This window comes from Drosophila kikkawai, chromosome X, assembly GCF_030179895.1.
Source record: "Drosophila kikkawai strain 14028-0561.14 chromosome X, DkikHiC1v2, whole genome shotgun sequence".
In the NCBI taxonomy this organism is placed as follows: Eukaryota; Metazoa; Arthropoda; class Insecta; order Diptera; family Drosophilidae; genus Drosophila; species Drosophila kikkawai.
In genome coordinates this window covers 31,763,366-31,785,883 of record NC_091733.1, presented here as the reverse complement: position 1 = coordinate 31,785,883, position 22,518 = coordinate 31,763,366, and the positions used below count along the sequence as shown (strand labels likewise).

The 22,518-nt window shown below is 39.4% G+C and overlaps 3 protein-coding genes and 1 long non-coding RNA gene across 5 annotated transcripts; 1 reads left to right on the top strand and 3 right to left on the bottom strand.

Annotated features, from left to right (window-relative positions):
* Positions 1-38: 38 nt before the first annotated feature.
* LOC108080409 (uncharacterized) lies at positions 39-1,441 on the bottom strand. Its single transcript, XM_017175143.3, has 4 exons — positions 1,172-1,441; positions 965-1,087; positions 755-886; positions 39-156 (listed from the first exon to the last, which is right to left on the bottom strand). Exons 1-4 carry the CDS (start codon positions 1,379-1,381, stop codon positions 73-75), a joined length of 549 nt encoding a protein of 182 aa, XP_017030632.1. The 5' UTR covers positions 1,382-1,441; the 3' UTR covers positions 39-72.
* A 993-nt stretch (positions 1,442-2,434) lies between these two features.
* LOC108080280 (uncharacterized) lies at positions 2,435-3,314 on the bottom strand. The gene is made up of 2 exons (XM_017174944.3): positions 3,116-3,314; positions 2,435-3,043 (listed from the first exon to the last, which is right to left on the bottom strand). Exons 1-2 carry the CDS (start codon positions 3,183-3,185, stop codon positions 2,655-2,657), a joined length of 459 nt encoding a protein of 152 aa, XP_017030433.1. The 5' UTR covers positions 3,186-3,314; the 3' UTR covers positions 2,435-2,654.
* A 694-nt stretch (positions 3,315-4,008) lies between these two features.
* Positions 4,009-22,497, bottom strand: LOC108080392 (putative uncharacterized protein DDB_G0277255). 2 transcript variants are annotated; one of them, XM_017175120.2, is made up of 8 exons: positions 22,230-22,489; positions 9,209-9,561; positions 8,968-9,101; positions 7,853-8,858; positions 7,220-7,594; positions 5,653-5,847; positions 5,350-5,562; positions 4,009-4,785 (listed from the first exon to the last, which is right to left on the bottom strand). In XM_017175120.2, exons 2-8 carry the CDS (start codon positions 9,536-9,538, stop codon positions 4,315-4,317), a joined length of 2,724 nt encoding a protein of 907 aa, XP_017030609.1. In that variant the 5' UTR covers positions 9,539-9,561; positions 22,230-22,489; the 3' UTR covers positions 4,009-4,314. The 2 variants fall into 2 exon arrangements, with proteins under 2 accessions (XP_017030609.1, XP_017030608.1); XM_017175119.2 differs by lacking the exon at positions 5,653-5,847 and having other exon boundaries at positions 22,230-22,497.
* LOC138929133 (uncharacterized) lies at positions 12,527-14,393 on the top strand. The gene is made up of 3 exons (XR_011445574.1): positions 12,527-12,573; positions 12,656-12,857; positions 13,871-14,393. It is a non-coding gene; the product is annotated as an uncharacterized lncRNA (long non-coding RNA).
* Positions 22,498-22,518: the final 21 nt, after the last annotated feature.

Below are 22,518 nucleotides of genomic sequence, written 5' to 3'. Positions count from 1 at the left end.
AAATAAATTAAAATATTTATTTAAATTACAAAAGAAAAGAACAAAAAAAAAGCAACCAGTTCCTGTTTACCGTTAGAGTCCCACTAGGCGACCACCGATAATATCCAACTGAGCGGTAATTCCTTTGGTAACGCTGCGGGCCAGCTCTTTGGGCTTCTGGAAGAGTTAAGGGAGAAAGAGAGAGTTAAAGAGAGCACAAGAGAGTTCAAAAGAGAGAGCTTAAAGAAAGCTGAAACTGACCTTGGTCAAAAGAGACGCTCAACCCATTGCATAAGCAGTGCCCAGCAAGCAGTCGAGTGGCTCACTTGGCTTTTTACCGTTAAATTTGAGTTTTTAATTTAATTTTGGAAAATATTTAAAGATTTTGAATTGGTAAAAACTTGAAATTTAAATTTTAGCTTTCGTTAAAAACATTTTTTATTTGTTAATAATTTTATTTATTATTTTTTTTCATTATTTTATATGTATATAATTTAATTTATTATTTTATTTTATATATTAATTAATTTATTATTTTATTTTATATATTATTTTATTTATTATTTCATTTTATATATTATTTAATTTATTATTATTTAAATTATTTTTATTTCTTGAAAATTTCCAGCAACTGCACCGCCCGAGTCTTATGCAAGCAATCACACACATATCGTGTGCGAATGGAGCCGCACCGCCGAAAGTAATAAATAAACAAACAAAGGCCGCCGCAATTTCGGCATGACCAAAAAAAAAAGAAGAAAAAAATAAAACTCACCTGTATGAAGGTGTTGAGCAGGTTGGAGAAGGCCTCGTAACCGTTGACAAGGGAGCGCGAGATTCCATCGAACATGTCGCCATTGTTGCCATACTTTTCGTGCTCACTGATGGTGTCCAAAATGGGAACAGGCTACAAAGTATAGGGATCAAGGATGGGATAAAGGATATCAGGATATTTTCTTCCACTTTCTTTCACTTTCTTCTTTACCTGAGAGAGCTCCGCCAGCTTCTTCTGGCTATTGTCGTAGACGCTGAGCACCTTTGAGGGTATGGCCTCCTGCTCCAGGTTCACAGATTCAGCAGTTTTTGCCGGTGTGGGCAAAAGGGAGATCTATCAGGAAGGTATTTTATTAAATTTATTATATTTAGGTATATTTTTTTAATTTTCAAAAACCTTAACCCTGCAAAAACTCACCTTGAAGCCGGCTTCACTGGCCTCTGCCTGTGTGGCTTCGCCGGCGGCTGCTTCGGCTGCATCGAAGGCATCCTGGGCACCAAACTCAGCGGCCGAGACCCGGGCATCAATGGGCGTGGACCCATCGGGCGTGGCCGGGGCAAGTGGTGCTCCAGAAATGCAGTGCAAAATCAGGGGAGCAATGAGCAGTAGATGAAATGGAAGCGGCATCTTTAAGATATATTTTTTATATATATATTTCTCGAGGAGCAATAACCGCGTTGCGATGTCTCTGAAGTCCAAAATCCAACTGAATGGCCGCGTCTGCGCAACGATTTTATGGACTTAACCCGACCGCCGCTTTGGACATTGGAGCTGCCAGAGCGCGCTTTCAGTATTTAGTTTCAGTTTCTCAGCTTTTAGTTTCTGTGTGTTTTTTCGGGGATTAACGACTGCAAAAGCCACTGCCAAGTCATTCCAAAAGCTGTTGATTTGTTTTGATGGCCAAAACAGGTGATTGAGTAAGGTTTAGGGCGGGCACTGGGACCAAGGAGGGGAGGAGGCTTCAATCACTGTTTTGTTTACTCACCTGATTGCTGGGAAAAATGGTTGGAATTAGGCGAACAAGGGAGTGGCTTTTAATATTGAACACAATACCTTAAAATTTATATTTTATATATTTTTTTAAGATTTATTTTAAGATAAGGAATATGTTGATTAATAGTAACATTCTCAATTTATGTTATATTATGTTTATTTCATTTAAAAATATTTTAAAATTAAATATGACACCTTTAACACTTTTTTTTTAATTTTTAATATTAGTTTAGTATAAAAAACGTATATATATATTTTTGAAAATATTTAATAAACATTTTACCCTGACAAACCCTCTCTCAAACAGTCACTAAAGCCGCACAATTTTTGCAACAGTGTAGCGCAGCGATTGTAATAATAAATAGCAACAACAAATAGCACTAAAAATGGTAACAGCAGTCCCCGAATTAACAACAACAACAATAAAAAAAATGAAAAACTTTAAACGTTTTGGCTGCAAAACCGGCAACTTGTTGCTGGCCACAAATGTTGCCGCCAAACGAGACTCTGTCTCTGTCTGTCGCAACAATGAGGAAGGAAACCGTTCGTTTACTCAGTTAGTTGGTCAATCGGCAGCCAGCCTCGCCGCCCTCCCCCCTCACCCCCTGCCAATCACCTCCCCCACCTCCCACGGGAGGAGGATTGTGCAACTGTCACTTTGCACTGGAAAAAAATAGGGGGCGAAGGAAGAGATTAGATATAATATTATACTCCCTCTTCAAAAATAAATAAATTATATTTTCAGCAATTAAAAGTTTGCCTTCTGTTCTTCAAGTGTTCCAGCAACACCCACTTTTACTCCTGTATTATATATACTCCTATATATATATATATATAATCGTGTAATCTCGTCATACATGTTATCCATGTGGTGTTCCTTTAATTGTGTCATAAGCTGGCTTGGTGCCTACTTCCAGATGGGATCACGCGTGTACTCCTCGTCGTAGATGACCTCGTCGTCAATCATCAGCACCAGGGGCTGATGCTCATCCTCCACCGGGGGATCTGTGGACTCCACTTGGGCTTCCTGCTTGGCAAGATCGGCCTTAAGCTGCTCCAGCAACCTCTGCTGTAAATCCACCTGCGACTTGTACTCGATGGTGGCCTTCACCTCGCGGATTTGCTTCCGGAGGGAATCCACGCGATTCGTCTGCTCCGTAAGTACCGGTGGCTTGCGGGCCCAGTAGTTGGGGCCGAAGAAATGCGTCCGCTGGAAGCAGTGCAGGCACTTCTTCGATGGCTTCATATTGCGGCGTCGGGCCTCGGTTTTTTGAACATGCCGCTTGTAATACATATCTGGGGGGAATGGGATGGAGGATGGATGGGGGTCTACTGGTGACCTAGCCTAGGATCTTCCCCAAATCTTACCCAGAGTCATCGACGCCAGCTCCTGGGAAATCGCCATTGGCTGCCGGATGGGCGTGAATTGTTTCTTCATTTTTGGTTTGGTTTATGTTTTTTTTTTTGCGAATTTTATTTGATTGTGATTTTTTGTAAGTTTTTCTTTTTTATTTGCGTCTGCTTCCTTGTTCAGTTTTTCTTTTTTTGACATTGTCCTGTCAATATAATTTCAGAAAGTTCCTTGTCGATATCTACTCTGAATTTGTAGGGTAGTTGTTTTATAAGATTGTCCTTTTTTGTTTTATATTTTTAATTTAAATTATTATGCTATATAAATTTAATATTTTTAAACACCAACGCAAGGCGAGTCGATCTAGCCAAGTCTTTTTTAATTTTAGATCTCTAAAAACTTACCTTTAAAGCTAACTTTCTCTTTTCAATCAATATTAATAACCAAATTTCCTATAAATTAAGAAATATACCTAAATAAACCCAAACTTAAGGACTATATACACTGAAAAAAATAAGAAAGAACCCCTATAAAAGCAATTACTTCATTAAAGATCTCCCAGATCCCACCATTGTTTCCCTACTTCCCCGTTGATTTTTAATTGAATGTGTTGCCCCAGATTTATGCCATCACTCCCTCCACATACTATATCATACATATATATCAGTTCCAATTGAGCAAAAACTAAGGAGTACACGCCCCGATATCTTTTAGGGCCAAAATCTAATTGGGATTTGCGGTTCTTCATTCTCAACGATCGACGACGCGACGTTCGGCTGACGCAAGCGGCTAAATATTTTCATTTTCGTTGCCTTATCAGTTGGTTTTTGCTTTTGTTTAGATGTACACACGTTTATTTATATATATATTTTTATATATATCTAGAGCTATGATAGACACACATTTGCTTTCGGTTTTTCTGTTTTATTGGAAACTCCAGGGACACGGGCGGTTTATTTACAGTGTTTAGTGAAATAAAATAGCAACTAGTGATACAGGGTTTCCAGAAAATCGTAAAAAAAATATATAATATATGTATAATAAGTACATGAATTAAAGATAGCAAAAAAAAAAGTATATATATGGTATAAAGATGTGATTATGGTAGAATATATGCCGCTGCACGTCCGATTTTGTACTCTCCTTCAAATTCCTGCTTCTCCTCGAACTTATTGCACAAAAATAATTATTTCCTGGGGGGGAAAGATGCCCCCCATCAGTTGCCAAACTTGATGGACTTTTCCGCATGCATGGAGGAGCCGTGGTTGAAGCTGGCACTGCTCCTGTTAGTGCCATTCTTGAGAATGCCATTCGAGGAGCTGCCAGTCTCTCCATTGATTTTTCGCAGGGTTTCACGCTTATTCGTTCTGGTTTGGTCGCCGCCATACTCCCCAATGGTCACGGTACCCAAACGCAGGGTTCGCCGCTGCTGTTGCTGCTGTTGAGTTGGAGCTCCGCCTGATTCTGGCGAGGATGCCTTGCGCAGCTGAACAGCATCGTAGTCGGGCTGGGGAGTGATTGGCGGCCGGAAGCCGCCCACACTGATGCTGGCACTGCGCATGGGCGACAGTGGCTGTTTGGCCTTGAAACCATTTCCGTTTCCGTTGCTCAAACCGTTTCCGGTGTTTAGCTTGAGCTGAGATGGAGGTGGCATTTGCTTTGGCTGGGAATTGGCAAACTGTGGTGGCTACAACAAAAAAAAGGCCAGAAATTAGTGAAGTTTGAAAATAAAAAGAGAGTTAGGGTTCTGGAAGTGACACAAATCCTTTCAATCTTTTTAAAAAAAAGTAGATAACTAAGCCCAAACTGATTCATCCCAAAATATTTATTAGCCTGCGTTTAAATATTTATGAAAATAGTGACGCCTTTAATCAGACTTTGATTTCCCGATTTGATTCAAAGAAAGTTCAGACTAGATTAGGCTTCGAAATTACTTCCAGGAAAGCCTTATATAGCAGTTGTTAACCATTTTTATAGAGGAAACTAACTGAAAAGTCATTCTGATTTGGAAATTTCGAAATTAAAACTAGTCTTATTTCCTAATAAAATTTAATTAAAGTTGAATCTACATTAGAAATCGAAATTATTTCCAGAAAAACCTTAAATAATTTTGTTTTTATTTAATTAAATTAAAAAAACCCTTAAAAATGTAAGCCAATTGATTTGTTATTCGAATTTTGTTGTTGAATTTTATTGGTTTTTGGATTTGTTGGACACTTTGGACACGGTTTGGATCGGGTCATTCGCTTACCGGAGGCGGTAATTGCGGCGCTAGTTCCGGCGTTCCCTGGCTGCCGCTGTTCTGTGCTGCTGGCTGCAGGCGATTCCCATTGATGTTGCTGCTGTTGCTGCTGTTGCTGTGGCTTCTACTGTTGCCATTGGTAAAACCATTGGCATTGATACTGTTGCGATAGCAGCTATCATCGGGCATAATCGAGGTGCGTTTCAGCGTCTCGCCGCGCTCCTGTGTAAAGCAAAACAAAGGTACAAAGATTAGCAAAAAAATATATAATATATAAATTAATTATTATAATAATAACTCAAGACCGACTACCTGATATGTGGACATGGTGACCAGAGGTCGACCCATGCTTACGGGACGCATGGTGGGCATTACACCTGACCCATCATTGGCCACCGCCCCCTCTCTGTTTTTCACTCTCAGCAAACTCATTTCTATTCCGGCCGTAATTTGCGATGCGATCCACAGCGAGCTATTGCCAAGACTGGACGCCCATCCATCTATCGACTCTGGGCGGCGCAGTTGCTCTGTTGCTCCGTCGTTGCTCTGATTAGATAAAGCCATTGAGGAGTAGTCACTACTCAAAAAAAAAAAAACCAAAACAACAACAACACCCCACCCTCTGTTTGCTTTTGGGCATTTGTTTGCCATTGCTCGCTTTTGTTTTGGTTCCTATAATTTCCTCGCCAGACCAAAGGATGAGTCACCCAAATCATTCGTATCATGCTGGGTGTGGAACTCTGCTCTGGCCAAAATTGGTAACCCCGCAGCACAGGCAGTGCGGCGTCATCGATAACCATTGGCCTGTCAGCCAGCGGATGGCCAACATGATTGAGTTCTGGGAACAAATGTCCATAAAAGACTCTTCATTTGAATTTGAGGCTTATCGATAGCCAAGAAACAGTTGATATAAAATCGATTTATAATCGGAAAGTGATTGTTAAATAAAACTTTGTTAAAAAAAATTAGCAAACATTTTTAAATGGTGTATCTTTAATTAATTTAAAAACCAATTTTATCTTTATTGTATGACTCAAAAACAAGAAAATCGATATTTATAGATTTAAAAAATCTACAATCGATATTTTCTGATTTAAAAGCACTACAATAAATAATTTAATGGGTATCAACTTAAGCTCATTAATTTCTTTATCATTAAATTAAAATCAGGTAACGTTTAAACAAAAAAGTTATCATAAAATCCATCCTAAAATGATAACAAATCGATATTACAACGATTACCACAACCACTTAATATACCGATTACACAGTTCATCTTCATTAAATCGATTTTATGCAGTTCTTTCATCGATCCTTCTTCTTTCTTATCCCGTTTAGTGCTCCCCCCATATTATATACAATGCAATCTGAGCAATCGGCTGTGGGGCGCCGCTTATCGATCTGGCCGATAAGATGCCAATCGTTGAATGGGGCCAACCGCAATTCATAATAATAATCAATACCTGCTCACCACTTGGCCCCCCTCCTGCAGCCGGCCACTCGAGTGGCCAACCACTTGAGGGCCTGTTGGGTAACTTAACCAACAACTACCAACTACCAACTACTCTTTGAAGGGGGCAAGAGCCACTGGTCTCCCCCTGCCGACAAGTGCAGCAGTCTCAGTTTGCAGCTCTTGGATCTTTTGACCTTTGCAAGGGGCCAACAGCAGTGGCCAACAAAATATAGTTAACAATTTGGTAGTTAGAAAAAATAAGCAAGAGAGGAAAATTCCTATAAAATATGTTTTCTCTTAAAAAAAAAAAGTATATTTAGTAATTTTTATAATATTATTAACATTTACTAATATTTTATTATTATTAAAAATATTATTTAAAGTAATGTTAAAGTTGCTGCTGCTGCTGCTGCTGCAGTTGCTCACCTTGTGATCGCTCTCATGGAACCCGTTCCTAAACATACGCTGGTGCGCCCGTTTGAATTCATCCATCAGTGCTGTGTGATGATCCCCGCCAGCACTATTGGGTCCACCTGCTGCTGCTCCTCCTCCGACACTGCTGTTGCTGATGCGTTCGCTGCCCTGCAATGTGACAGCCACGCCAGCAACATTCGCCCGCTGGCGATGCGACACTTGGCCAACGGAGGAGCTGCGGTGGCTTCCATTGTGCCCCGCCAGCTGCCGATCACCAGTACCACATCCAATTCCATTTCCATTGCCATCTCGATCTCGATCTCTATCGCGATCGCGATTGTTGCGCTGTTGCTGTTGCTGCTGCTGTTGCTGTTGTTGCTGCTGCTTCTGCAATGATTCCAATTAATTTGGTGAAGCAATCTGTGACAATACACTCGAAAAAAAGCGGAGAAACTTAACTAAAACTTGAAGATCTTAGAATTGAAAATAAATTGAAAAAAACTTTTATACCAATTTTATGGAAAGAAAACTATTTGCTGTATAGAAAATTGATATATTTTTTGTAACTATTTTAAATATTTAAAAAATGCATATTATTTTCTCTCAGTGATCTTTGGCTCCATGAATAATGCTCATAATAAATACCTCTTTGCGCTTCTTGAGCTCCTCGGTTATGGCACTGGAAAGACTGCTGCCGTTGCCGGCGGCACCACCGTTGCAGCCATCGTTCATGGCTGGCGGTGGTGGAACAGGTGCTCCTCCTCCTGCTGCTGCTGCTGCTGCTGCTGCTCCTCCCGATCCCGATCCTGATCCTGATCCCAAAGTGGACACAGATCGTACAATCGATCCCGAAGCATTGACTGGCCGCAGGTGGCTGCGCTTCATGGTGGTGCTCCGGGATTGCGTGCGCTCGGCAGTTGCCACCTGGTGATGCTGCTGCTGCTGCTGCTGGCTGCGACTGGAGATTCCACTTGATGAGGATCCCGAAACAGGACTGGAACTAGAGCTGGCTATATAAGTGTTGTTGATGGAGGTGCCTGTCTCCGTTAGCTTGATGATTGTCTTGTTCATTTGCTTATGGACCTCGACGCCCTGCGACCAGGTGGCACCCGCTCCTGCTCCTCCTGCCGTAGTTGCTCCTGCTCCTGCTGCTGACTCCTCCCTTACAGCTGTCAATCGCTTGGACTTGGCATCCGCCCAGCAGGGACTCTGGTCACCCGTCACCGAGCTGGCCGAGCTGTTATAGCCACTGGATTCGCCCGGAAAGAGGTCACAGCCGGCCGCCGTGCGCACCACCATGTCCAGCTTGCTGCTGCTCTTCATCACGGCCACCGCCTCGCTGAAAAGCACATCCGAAAAGTCAATGCTGTTGACGCTGAGGATCTGGTCACCCGGGCGCAAACCCGCCTCGCGAGCCACACTCCGCTCCTTGGTGAACTGCACAAAGATTCCGGGCTTCCACTCGGGACCCTTGCAGATGCCCAGGCCCAATTTTGTCCTGGGTGCCACATGCAAAACGACACTGATGTCCCGGCTGGCGCCACGTCCACGCTCGACACCTCCGCCGCCGCTTTTGAAAGAGCTCTCCGAGGGGGTGCCACTTACGCTGGGCAGCTTCACCACGCTCCAGGACAAACGCTCCTCCGGTTGGCTGGTGAGAATAAAGGAACTTGATTAGCAATTAACAAGGAAGAACTGAAGATCTCAAGAGAAGAAGAGGTCCCAACAAGAAAGCTAAAAAGACAGAGTTGATGACTTACTCCCTGACAGGCAGCATGCCTACTCCTCGCACCTTCAGCGTGACCCGATCCTGGCTGGCCACCAGCTGGATGAACTCCTTGTGCACGGCATCGTCCAGGCGAAAGCCATTGATCCGCAAGATCTGGTCGCCAATCTAAAGGGGAAAGTGATGTGTGAAAGGGAGCACTAGAAGCCATCACGTTCCTGGTGGAAACGTGACCTGGATTGGCTTAAAAACCAATGATCCATTAACCCACTTACCCTTAGTCCCTTGAGCTGCGCCTCGCCGCCATGCTCCACGTGGGAGACAAAGAATCCGGTGCCATGCTCTCGCCCACCACGCACTGCGAATCCATAAGTGCTGTCCCGCTCGGGTCCACCGACAAGCAGTCGCCTCTGGTGTGGCCTCACCAGGCGGAGTACACGTAGCCGAGAGCTAGCCGGGATGGCGCACCATGAGGAGGCGGCTGTTGTGGTCAGGGTCATGACGTCACTGGACGCCGAACTGGTCGTGGATCCCTGCATGCTGCTGCTGCAGTCCGTGGAGGCAGAGGTGGATATCGAGGCCGAAGCCGCTGTCATCGTCATCATTTTGTGAGATTTTTCAAAAAGGGCTGGACAAAATTAAGACAAATTCAATAGAATAAATGCTACAAGGTATCGAAATAATCAAGAATATAATTAATTAATCGAGAAAATAATCCATGTAATATATTGATACAAATTATCGAAATAATCGATAATATAATTAATAGAAAAAAAAATTAGGGATCAAAACTTCATTTATTCCTCAATCTCCGATATTTCCCGATATTTTATCGATTTAATTAAAGCAAATTTCGTATTAATCAAATCGATTTCCCATCGATATTTCCCCCAAAGAGTTGCCAAAAAATCGAATTAAGCGGATTCCATGCGAAAGTTGAAGAAAGTGGGGAGTGTCTGGGTCCCCGATCCCTGTCTTGTGTCTTGGCATGTGAAGACGTGCTCAGTGTGATAAGTAATGAGCGAAGAAGACGCAGAATGCAAGGCGAGACGAGAAAGAGATAGCGCTACACACACACACACTGATGCATATGTATGTGTGTAGTTTGTATGTAAACAAAGTGAGCAAAACTTGAACTTGCAATCGAAAATTCAACGAATTGGGTCACACGCATCGACAGAGGCGCTGCTGCTGGTGGTATGTCTACACTGGCAGAAAAATAAAACAAGATACAAAATAATACAATCTATATATATAAAAATCAATTGCTGTTCGTTAGTCTCGCTAAAACTCGAGAATGGCTGAACGGATTTATCTTATCTTGGTCTTGAATTATTCGTGGAGGTCTAGGGAAGGTATAAAAGGTGAGAAAAATTCGAATAATTGCCGGGAAAATCCTCAAAACAGTATTTTTCTATTTCCCATACAAACGTTTTCTAAATAAAATGGAGAGTCAATTTGTAATTTATTACCGCTGTATAAAGTTCAAATTCGCATGCGCGTTGGAGGATCTAATATCGCGTTCCGAAACTCAACAAAAGTGAAAGTGAATCGCGAACGCGACAAAATTGCATAGTCTCACAGCTTCATATAGCTTCGAGAAAATTAATTTTAGCTAACTTCAGTTGTTAATCTGTCTTTTGTTTTTAATAAGACTATATAGAAATCGAAAGATAAATCTTAAGTTTTGTCACAAACGTTAAATTATAAATCTTAAGTTAAATTTCTGAACGCAATCATAATATTTGACATTAGATTTGACAACCAACTAATATGTCAATCCATCCTGTCTGTCGCTTTTCAGTCAGAATGGCAGTTTCGGCAGGACAAGGAGGAATCTTCTTTTTTATGCACTCCTCCGAAACGGCTTTACCGATTCTCATGAAATTTAGTGTGCTTATGCAGTTTGGTTCAACTTGAGAGATAGGATAGCTAAGATCTTTAACATCATGGCAGTTTCGGCAGGACAAGGAGGAATCTTATTTTTTTATGCACTCCTCCGAAACGGCTTTACCAATTCTCATGAAATTTAGTGCGCTTATGCAGTTTGGTTCAACTTGAGAGATAGGATAGCTTAGAACTTTTACATTATGGCAGTTTCGGCAGAACAAGGAGGAATTTTCTTTTTTATGCATTCCTCCGAAACGGCTTTACCGATTCTTATGGAATTTAGTGTGCTTATTTAACCAAATCTTTATGCTTTGCTCGGGCTATTTTGTTGATGAGTTTTTCACCAAATTGGTTGAGCGGTTCTTCACGTATTACATATTTTGTAATAAATTATTTCAATAAATCGCATTTTGTCAGATTGTCTTTTCTTTTATTGTCATTTGTCATTCATAATTATTGTTTTGCGTTTATAAGTGGTGAGTCTCTAAATTCTCATTTGAAATACATTAAGAAGGTAAGATATTATTGTCAGCAAAATGCCACCGAAAAGATCGAATCTCAACAACGTAAGCAGCAGAGTGGCACGACGCAGACGTTTCGAAAGAGCTCATCAGTTGCCAGAACAAGTCAATACAAGAAATAGAGCTCAAAGAATTAGGACAGCAGAAGGTCGTGCACAAGAATCCCAGGAACAGCGTAGCGAACGTCTGCAGCAGAATATTACGAGAATCAGGGCGGCTCGAGATAGAAACATAGATATGTATAGTACGAGCACAAGTACGACAAAGGCAGCGGAACAGTCGCTCATTAGTTCGTACATCATTCGTTCGTCTTGCTTTTGAATATGCACCAGATATTAACTACTTTGCGCATTCAAAAATTGCTATCGGTGGAATGGACAAAGTATGTCAATATTGTCAGGCGTTTAAATTTCGGAATGAAACTGCCGGTATGTGCTGCGCATCAGGAAAAGTCGTGCTCTCTACCTGCTCCACCAGAACCTTTATTAACCCTTCTTGCTGGAAATTCAAATGACTCAAAATTATTTTTGCGTAAAATACGCAAATTTAATAGTTGCTTCCAAATGACGTCATTTGGGGCCACTAAAATTTGTGATCTTGCATCCGATGGACGTAATTTTGAAACTACATTCAAAATACAAGGCCAGATGTACCACAAAATTGGATTTTTGATGCCTGATGATAATCCGAAATTTCTTCAAATTTATTTTATGGGCAATTGTGAAGAGCGCGTAACGACCCGATGCCAGTATCATTTTATTGAACAAGCAGAGGAAGCGGTTTAGGAGTCTATAGCGAACAAACATAGTGACAGGAGATTTTTATATATTAAGATTACTGTTGAAGGTTTAATATTTTATTTACTGACAACTCTGTAATATGCTCATTGTTTCCGTATTGTTTCCTACAAATAATATGCATGACAAAACAGTGTTTGCCGGGTCAACTATAATTAGTACGGGCCCAGCAAAGCGGGTCGGGTCTGCTAGTATATTATAAAAATAAAATTTAAAATCTTTTGATTTTTTAAGTCGGGCTTAATTGATATTTTTATACGATTTTTTTTAATTAAATCCAAAAATAATTCATTTTAGTTTTTAACTTGTCACAGAAAGTGAACCCCCCTCTACCCTGCTTCTTTTTTTATTTATTTATTTAATTTTCCACTTCTAATTTTTTCCAGTGCACCCGCACTGTGCCTGTGCTTTCACGCACCAGTGCCTGGCCAGGTAAGTAAGTAAGTCGGTGGATTCACATTCACCGCCGTCGCATAATTTCACTTTTTCACGTAATTCTACGCTTCACTTGCAGCGAAAGAAACAAGACGGGGAAAATTATAGAAATTTATTATTGAAATTATGCTCGCCTTCCCCTCCCACCAGGGGAAATCGCCCCGGCATTATGCAGTTTAATCTCGGATCCAAGCTAGAAGCAATTTGTTGCTCCCTCCAGCTGCCACACATATAAATCATTCATTCAGTTTCCATTCAGCTAAAGTTCAACTCACTCAGAGGTAAGGCAAGGTAAGGCAAGGTGAGGTGAGGTGGGTTGGGGTGGGGTGGGGTAAGGGAACGTAAAGGTGGCTTTTATTTTGCCCCCAAAAATTGCCTCAGTTACCCCACTTACGAGCGCCTGACGCAACTGGCAATTACGCGGATCAAAACATTTATAATTGCCGGCAAACTAATGGTGAAATATGAATTGGAATTTTCGAATTGCAATCTGAATGGGAAAGAGATAAATCACTCGACGATAATGGGGGGCAAAATGGGGAAGGTTGTCTGGGAAAATCACAAAAAATAATAGGTCAGAAGAATCCGAAAAATAAAACCTAGGAGTAAAGTCATCATGGAGAAACAAAAAATCTAAATATATAGAATTGGCTTGGGTGATCAGTTAATTGGGTTTGGTTATCTCACTTAATAAATCAAAGCTGGTTACTACACTCGGATATAACTCGGCTTGTTATCTTTAAATAACATAATTGCTGAATGGTTTGAACAATCGATCAATTATAGAAATTATCGAGAGTTGTTTCAAAAGAAATTGTGTCATCGAAATTAAGTTATTTAAGCGATTGTAATCGGTTAATATTATGGAACCACACCATTACCTTAAAAAACTCAAAAGAAAAATTCACCCACATGTGCACATAAAATTCTCAACTGGTTCTAACATCTCCGAGATGAAGTGGTGGTGTCCAGCCTTGGGTAAATTCAGTGGTGAGCACATGAGGATACATGTTTGTGCTATTATGTGCTATTAAATAAGTGTTATTACATCACATATGTATTAAATATGTAATATTACATAACTACTTATTGTATATTCCAATGAAATATCAATACAGTATCGATAAATTGATATTTTCTGCAAACCTTAGTTAGGTTCTTACATCTCTCAGGAGTGTCTTGAGCCGCATTTCCTGTGGCTAATCACCTTTTCCTATTGCTATTTTTTCCCAAACAATTTATCATTTTCCTTTTTTTTTCTTTTCTTTCTTTTCTGGTAAACTTTTATTTTAAGAAGTTTCTTTGAACTGGCAGTTGAAATTCCAAACACCTACGTGTGTGACATGTAGAACAATGATTGTACCTTTGATAGCTTTCCCTCGATCATGACTCAGCAGAGCTAATGGCATCGAATTGGTTTCATTATATTATATATATACACCGATATCCAGGTGCGTGTACTCGACATTTCCGAGTGAAATTCAGAGCTTGGAGCCACAATAGAACCCGAGAGAGGTTGAAACAAAAAGCTGAAACCGAGGCGTGATTATCAATTTAGTGGGAACCAACGAATCTCGATCTCTCGAAGCCACTTAACGCTCATGTCACGCACTGTAATGTGGAGACGGAACAAAAGGTGAAGAACATTGCCGTAATGCTACGTGAGACGCAGACAAGAAAGCTCGAGCTTGGATGGATGCTGGACAAGCTGGAAACAACTTTGAAAATTATCATATACAGAGAAAGTCATGTCCATGACTACCACAAATAATTACTACATTTTTGCTGCTTAAGAAGAGACAGAAAAACATTTTAGACCGCCGCCGCCCCGTAAAAACATAGTTTTTTTTATCTTGTTTTGGTTTTCTGTTATTTTCTGTTTTTTTTTTTAGCAACGGATACAAATTTCTTTTTGTTTCCACTTCTGTGGAAATGTTGAGCATTAAATTCGTATGGAAATAAAAATCAGCCAATGGTCAAAGCAGCTCTCTTGACAGCCGCAATTGTGGCTTGTTATTTTATGTTGTTGTTGTTGTGCTTTTTTCTGGCCTTTTCTCTCCGTTTCAATTAGAGTCTGAGCAATTGCCAAACGGAAACCGTACGGAAAGTGTCAACGTGCGGTGGAAAAGCGGGGGGGGAAATGGGCATGGAAATGGAAATCAAGATCCGAGGCGTGACAGGAAGTGTGGATGCCGCAGCAGCAGCAGCAGCAACTCATTAGAACTAATTGTGAGGGGTCAGCCAAGGGGCCAAGGGGAGCAGGTACAGTGAATACTCGTGGCGGTGAATTAGGAACGGTCAAGATGGTGTTTTATAGATTTTTATAGCCTCGTTATAGTTTTCAAAAATTGATAAAAATTCTTATTATACTAATTAATTAATCTTTAATTAATTATTTAATTAATTTATAATTTAAATCAAGGATTATTGAACAATAAACAAATGTGAGTACACAAATTATTTATTTTTTTAGCTTAAAGATGCTTGTTAATCGTGACATAAAACATTAGTCTTAAAATGAACTAAGCTATGGAAAATATTTAAAATTGAAGATATACAATTGCAAACTTCTGAGGTATACAAACTTCGCCTACCCAAAGTTAGGTTCTTAAATAATTTTATATAATTCTTTGCAATCTTTTGCATTTTAAAATATTTATATCACACCCTTAGAATTCCCATTTATCAAGTGTTCACTTTACCTGCTTGTAGTGCAGGTGAAAGGCCGTCAAAGATGCTTTTGCTTTTGTTTTGGTTGCTGCTTTCGTTGCCGTCGCCGCTCTTGTTTTTTTATTTTTGTTGCTGTTGCAGTTGAAACTTAATTGTAACTGCCAAATAATCTGTGGCGGCCGCAGAAAGAGATTATCATTATTATTATTACCGCGACGGCTCTTTCTATTGTTATTAACTGACGAGAAAAGGAAAAGGGAGCAGGTGTAGAGAGGCAGGTTGCAGGTTGCAAGTTGTCGGCTTAAGCAACGTTTTTATATATATATATATTTTTATTGAACGATCGGAGGAAACTGCTGCTCCTCTTTTTACACCGATAATTGCTGCTAATCTTTGGCATTGCTGGGATGCCAAATGGAAAACGGATGTGGTCCAGCATACTTTATCAATTGCTGTTAATCGAATGACGAGATAATTATTAGACTTGAAGTTTAATTAAAAACTTATTAAATTAATTAACTATTTGCTTTAAATTTTTGGGGTATACATAGGTGTTTAATATAACAAGTAGAAGTACTACTTTTGAACTGTCGAACTGTTGACTAGCCTCTTAAAGTCATTTACTATTCACTGGGCAAATCTTTCAATCAACATTTTGATCATAGCTATAAAGACCCTACTCCACCTCTTCCTCTCCCCCTCTGCATCCCCCCCTGCTCCTCTGTCATGTCAAATTCCTCGTGTTCCATCATTCCAACTGATTTATCTCGGCAGCTGCCGAACTGTCGCGTTCGTTGCTTAAGTCTTTTGATTCAGAGTCGCGTTCGCTGGCAAAGTCTTTCAATTGCAGCACAACTTTGGCTGCCTTGCTTTTAATTATGAGATCGAGGGAAATAATAATAAACAGCAAAAACACAAAACAAAACAAAACAGAGTTGTAAAAAAGGGAGCTTGTCTGAGACTATGTTTAATTGCTCACGTGTGTTCGTTGTGTGGAAATAACTGCACGTATTCGCTGTGATTTTTCAAATAATTTCCATATTTGAATAGAGGAGAGGCAGCGGCAAGAAAATTACAAATAAATAAAAGAGAAATTTCTGCCGAATTTGTCCAGCAATGCGAGGCACACGTGTTGCTGCTGATGCTGCTGCTGCACCTGCAACCAAAAAGCTTTTACTTCCGCCGCTGCAATCAGGCAAACGCACGACTGACAACGTGACAAATTGCCGATAATCTATGTTTAGGCATTATTCCCCATACTGCAAGCTCCAAGCTCCATGCTTCCAGCTGGCATGCTCATCCTCCTGCGCCTCCTTGGCCTTCTGCATTTTTCTGGTGAAACTTATCGCCGAATTTGCAAGCAATGTCAAACGTAGGTTATGCCACCAGCCGAGGGAGAAGAGGCAACGACAGGCAACAGGCAACAGGCAACTGGAGGATGCGCCAATGGCCATAATCGTGATGCCGGCAACTCCATAAATACCAAATGTTGCCCCGCCGAAGATGCTGCTGCTGCTGGTGGTGCTGTCGTGCGCAAGGAAGCAAAACTGGCAACGACTCCTTCGCCCAGGAGAAAGCTGTCTGTATGGACTTTTACTTTGCCAGCTCATTTTAATTGCAGAACATTAGCAACAAGGAAGGTGGCTTTCACCTTCAGCCGATTAAAATTTAGCCAGGGGATTATGCAACACGTGGTAGGTAGCCTCTGCTGGCCCTTGGCTAGGATTGCCTCAGACAAAGCCATCATCAAAAAAAAAAAGCTGACCTCGCTTGAGGGCCTTAACTAATTAACTCGAAACCTTGAACTTTAAAGGCTTACATTTTACATTAATTAATTGATTTGATACTAGCTTTTAATTGCTTTATCTAAAAACAAAAAAATATAAGTAGTTAGAAAAAAACCTTGCTAAAAAAAATGATTTCCTTATAATTTGTTTGGCTTAAAGTTGCCATAACTCTATGGATTTGAAGAGGCAGATAAACGTTGCGAGTGTGTGGCAATGGGACAGCAGCAACAGCAGCAGCAACATCCAACATTAGCCACAACTCTTAGGAGAAACCATCATCATCATCAGCATCGGCAGGCAAAAACAATTTAAATTTTGCGCTTCAAATCATTCGGTGTTTGATTGCGTGCAAGATGAGCTGCTTGCCTGGGCTCTTCATTTGCCTGATTGCGTCAGCTGGAAATTGGCAGCAACAACAGTCGCAGCAGCAGCAGCAGCAACATTCCCGCCCCAGCAGCTGCACAATGGTTAAATAAATGGCAGCATTGCCTGGTGTTTACTTTAGCGGCCCACTGTTTTTCGGCAGCGAAATGCAACTATAAACACTAGAAATACTAGCAACATCAACAGCAACAGCAGCAGCAGAAACTGCAACTGCGGCAACAATCGCATCATCAAGCCTTGCCGTTTGCTGCTATTGAACTTTTGCTATTTGGCCAAGATTCCCACACACCTGCTGCCAGGTTGTTGTTTATTATTTTTTTGTTTTTTGGTGTTGCAGTTGCCGTTGCTGCTGCTGCTGCTGCCACCCACTTGCAGCGTGTGAAACGCTGCACAACTTTTTGTTCAAGGCGTGACACGAAATTTGGTTTCAAGTACGTTCGCCCTAATGCAACAATGAGTTACAGTAAACCCTCGATAAGTCATCAAAAAATTACATAAAATATTAGAGTTGAACTTACATCGATATTTATCGATTTAAAATCAAGGTTTTGGTCTAAAATATATCGTTTATTTTAAAACTCTTTTTTTTATAATTTTAATTTGAGTTTCAGAATTTATGTAAAGCTTATAAGCTTATAAAACATAATTAAAAATATTTTCATTTAGATTTCAATAAATTAAAAATCGAATTCCTTTAAATAATCGATATCTTTGCGATAACCTAGGCATTTGGGTGAAATTAAATTTAACTAAATTATATTTTATGAAATTAAATATAACGTATATAAAAATGAGTTCTTGAATTTAAAAGCTCATATATATTTATGAATAAAATATAAATACGAAAAAATTAATTTTAATAAAAAAAAAATATTTTATCCTTTAAACAACCTCAGAATCTCTATATTAATTTTTTAAAATTAAAAATCATGTTTAATTTAAGCTAATAAAATAATATAAACTAATTGAATGTTCACTCTTAAAGTTGCCCACTGTACCGGCACCCAGGGAATGGGGTAAATGACCGCTGTTGGCGGCAAAAATTGAATTGTTTTGCATAAATTGATGTTTCGCCGTGTTGCCGTTTCAATTTCAGTTTCGCTTTTGGTTTCGGTTTCAGTTTTTTTTTTGCTTTTTTTAGCTTTGCTAGGGTTTATTATTATTTTTTTCCCTTAATTAAAGTACTTTTAGCACCACCCTGTCCCACCCAAAAAGGGAAATAAAATAAGAAAATATCAAATATAAAACAAATTTAATTTATAAAAAATATACATATATACTTTTCCCGCAGTGCACCCCTCTAGCTCTTCTTGACTCACCAAGCTTTCGGCTTGCCCACGCTTAGCAGCTGCCAAAAGAAGCCAAAGGAGACTCCAACTCCAACTCCGAGGTGGAGGTGGAGATGGAGCCACAGCTGGCGGCCCAGCTGCCACTTCTTGGAGTCTGGCTGTGGGAGGAGACAGAGGAGTTGGAGCGGGTCTAAACTGGATTGAATGGGCGCGGCCTCAAAGGCAGCCATCTGCGGATCATCTCCTCCTCATCTTGCCACAGCGAAAGTTGCAGCAAAATCTAGGCACTGGAGGATTCTAGAGCATGAAACAGGGCAATGACATATACCCGTTGCTACCCTGGAGATGGCTCGATCTGGCGGTGAATTAAGTCACCTCTTGACTCTGCCGAGTTTAAGTGCTACATTTTTGTGACGGCAATCACATTATTTATGCTTCACCTCGCTTGTATCTCGGACATCATGGCCATAAAGATCATTCTCGTTCTCGTAATTAACAAGTTAAATAAAATGTATATAAATATATAACATAACTTGCTTTGTTTTTAAACCAACTTCTCTCTTAGTCTCTAAGGGTTCTTGGGAAATTCTTCAAGATTTTTATAGCAATTATACCCTAATTACCTTTAAAAAAAAATCTAAGCAAACGTTTACTTTACGCTAATTTAGCAACGGTTGCCAGTGGGTTAAGTTAACTTGGCTAAAAAGGCCTATCCTAGGCTAAGCCACAAAATGCCAGCCGAGAGTAGAAATCCCAACCAGTCCAAGAGTCGCCGTCCTTCTGTCCCCTCCAAACCAAGAGTCCGTTTCTACGCCAAGTCCGCCTGGCAAAAATGCCATCTGAGGCTAACTGGGCGGCGAGGCGAACTGGTTGCCCAGGCTGGCGGTTGCTACAGAGAGAGAAATGTTCAGAGATTTTTTAAAGTATTAAAAGATTAAAAAAAAATGGTTCCTTTTTTAAAAAGATAATTTTTAAGAAGCTTTTTAGGAGTTTTTTTCATTTATTTTTTCTTTTTAAAATTGTTGAAAAATATATTTATTTATACATTTATTAAAAAATTATTAATTATAACTAATGTTTGACTTTTTATATTTGTTAAAAAAATATTTTGATTAACAATTAACCAAATTTATTAACAAATTCTTATCCATAACAAATTTTTACTGGAGAAGTAGTTGTTCCTAAGGTAAAAGTCTTTACTTCTTTGCCTTTTCAGCCGTCTTTTTTCTGCTTAAAATTTTATTCTCCGTTTATTTTTTATATCTTTATTAAATAATCAAATATTTTGCATAGCAAAATTAACTTAAACTAACTGGCAAATCAATTTTTAAGAGGCTTAAAGGCGGTCTCTTTTAAAGTAAAAGTAAATAAAATATTTTTGTAAGATCCATAAACCTCTAAAAATTCTCTAGATAATATCCATTATAGTCCTAAGGTTTTTTTTTAATATATATTTCTTATTTGAATAAATAAAAATATATTTAAATAAATTTTTTTTTATTTATTTATATAAATTATAATAAACAAATATTTAATTTTTAAATAAATATTTATTTAAATAAATATATATAATTTATAATAAATATTCATTTATTATAATTAATACCTAATTTCTTCCGTGTAATTCCAGCTGGTGGCGCGGTGGCTTGAATTACAAAAAGGAGCCAGCCTGGGCAACTGTTTTTTCCCTCTTTGCTTTTTATTATAATTTCAATTTTGTGTATCTATGAGATACGCGCAACGTGAATTGGCATTTTCCATTTGGCAATTTGCATAGGCAATGCAAAAATGCAAAAAAAAAAATCTACAAAAACTCTACGAAAACTCTGGCTGGACCAAACTTCCCCCCCAAAGAGCCTGGAAAACTGTCCGGGTAATTAAAGCTCCATTAACGCCCCATCATCATGGGAATACCTCGACGGGATTGGGTTTGGCTTGGGCTTAGCTGATGCGATAGTGATGTGGATGACGATGACTAGGCCAGGAAATGCAATTAACCCACAAGCCGTGGCCAGCGTCATTCGAAAGTCACCGTTCCAGACTCCGTCTCCGTCTTGGCTTGATTTTCCTTTAGGACTGTAGTATGTATTTTCCTCAAGGGGCTGGGAAAGGGAACTCTCTGTTTGCTGTTCAAAGTGTGCCTGTGCCTGTTATTGTTAATGTTGAATGTTATTGTTATTGTTGCCGACGGAGCCACCACCGCAGGCTCGGGTCGTGGCCAGGTGGCTAGCCAGGTGAGTGAGCCAGCGAATGAATGTGTGTGTGTGTGTGTGTGTGTGTGTTTGAGTGCGTCTCGAGTGTCCAAATTGCTGGCGGGGAATTGCATAAGCCAGCCCAGGCTGCAATGATCAATCAGGCAGCAGACCAATCGGCCAGCCAGTTCATCAATCATAACGAGCCGCACAGCTAATACTGATTACAAATCGACGAATGGGAGGGGGCTTCCTTAAACTATGTCCCAGGGAGGAGAGGTAACGTAAGATAGTGTTTTCCCAGGATGGATTTTTGGATTTTGAAAACCTCTTTTCTTTGAAAAATGTATTTTAAAGTTTTTAAAGAAGAAAGAGAGGGGTTTTTCCTAGAGAGATTACAGATTTAGAAACAATTTTCCATAAAATATATAAAAATATTAAAAAAAAACTAATTATCTCAAAATATTTAACCAGACACTAAGTATGTACTACAAATGAATATCTTAATATCTTTCTTTCAATTAAAAACTCATTACTTAGTAGTTCTTGGCTTTATTCATACAATTCCCTAAGCTCGTTGGATTCACGAGTGACACAAAGGCAACACCCCAGTGAGAACTTTCTTTGCAATGAACTCTAAAGTATTTAGAGCAAATCAAACACGAAGATATTTACGGGGCAGCCTCAAAATAAACGAAGAATAACAACAAATAACAAACAGTTGAAGGCCGGGACTAAGATGACAATTAACGCATTATTTATTAATATCTGAAAATTGTGTCGCCCGTTAAGCGGCTTACCAAATTGACGGCTACCAAGACGACGACAATAATAATAAAAATAACAAATAACAGAAAAACCAAGGCATTCAATTACAATTTCAAACGCAAGAGCCAAAATACTCAAAGAAATTGTGGAAAATGTAATTTAAGAAAAGCTGCTTAAATATATTTCTTTATTAATATTTTTTGGTAATAAAAAAAGATTACTTTGTATTAAATTAAATAATTAAAATTTCAATTTCATTATTTTTGATCAAAATAATAATTTTAATTTTGTAGAATATAAAAAGTAGGCTTTTTATTTAAAAAAAAATTTTTTTCTTCAGAATACAAATATTTTACAAATATATTATAAATTATTTATATTAAAAAAAATGTTAGAGTGCAAGAAGGCCTAAAAAATCTAGCAAGTTCTATTTATTTTCAATATTTTTAAATAAAAATAAATCAATTAATAAATTCCTTAATTTTTACTTGTCTTAAAGACCTAGTTTTCGTTCTGTGTACTTTGTGGTGGTGCAATTTTTCATAGTTTTTTTGTTTTCTTACCTCATTTGCGGTGCGGGCGTCTCAAGAAGAAACCAACAGAAGAGCCAGAAGAATTCTCCACACGAAACTTGGCAATTAGAGCGCGGCAACAATAACAACAATAACACACACACACACACCCACAACACATACACCGACACAGGCTGGCAAAATTCTTGCAGAATCTCCGCGAATCTCGAAATAGCAAAAACAACAAAAAATAAAGTCGCACCGCTGCACTTTACACTTTTGTGGCTTGAAGCGCGCTCAGGTGAGACAGGTGCACGAGCGCACTTTCAGCACTTTCGGC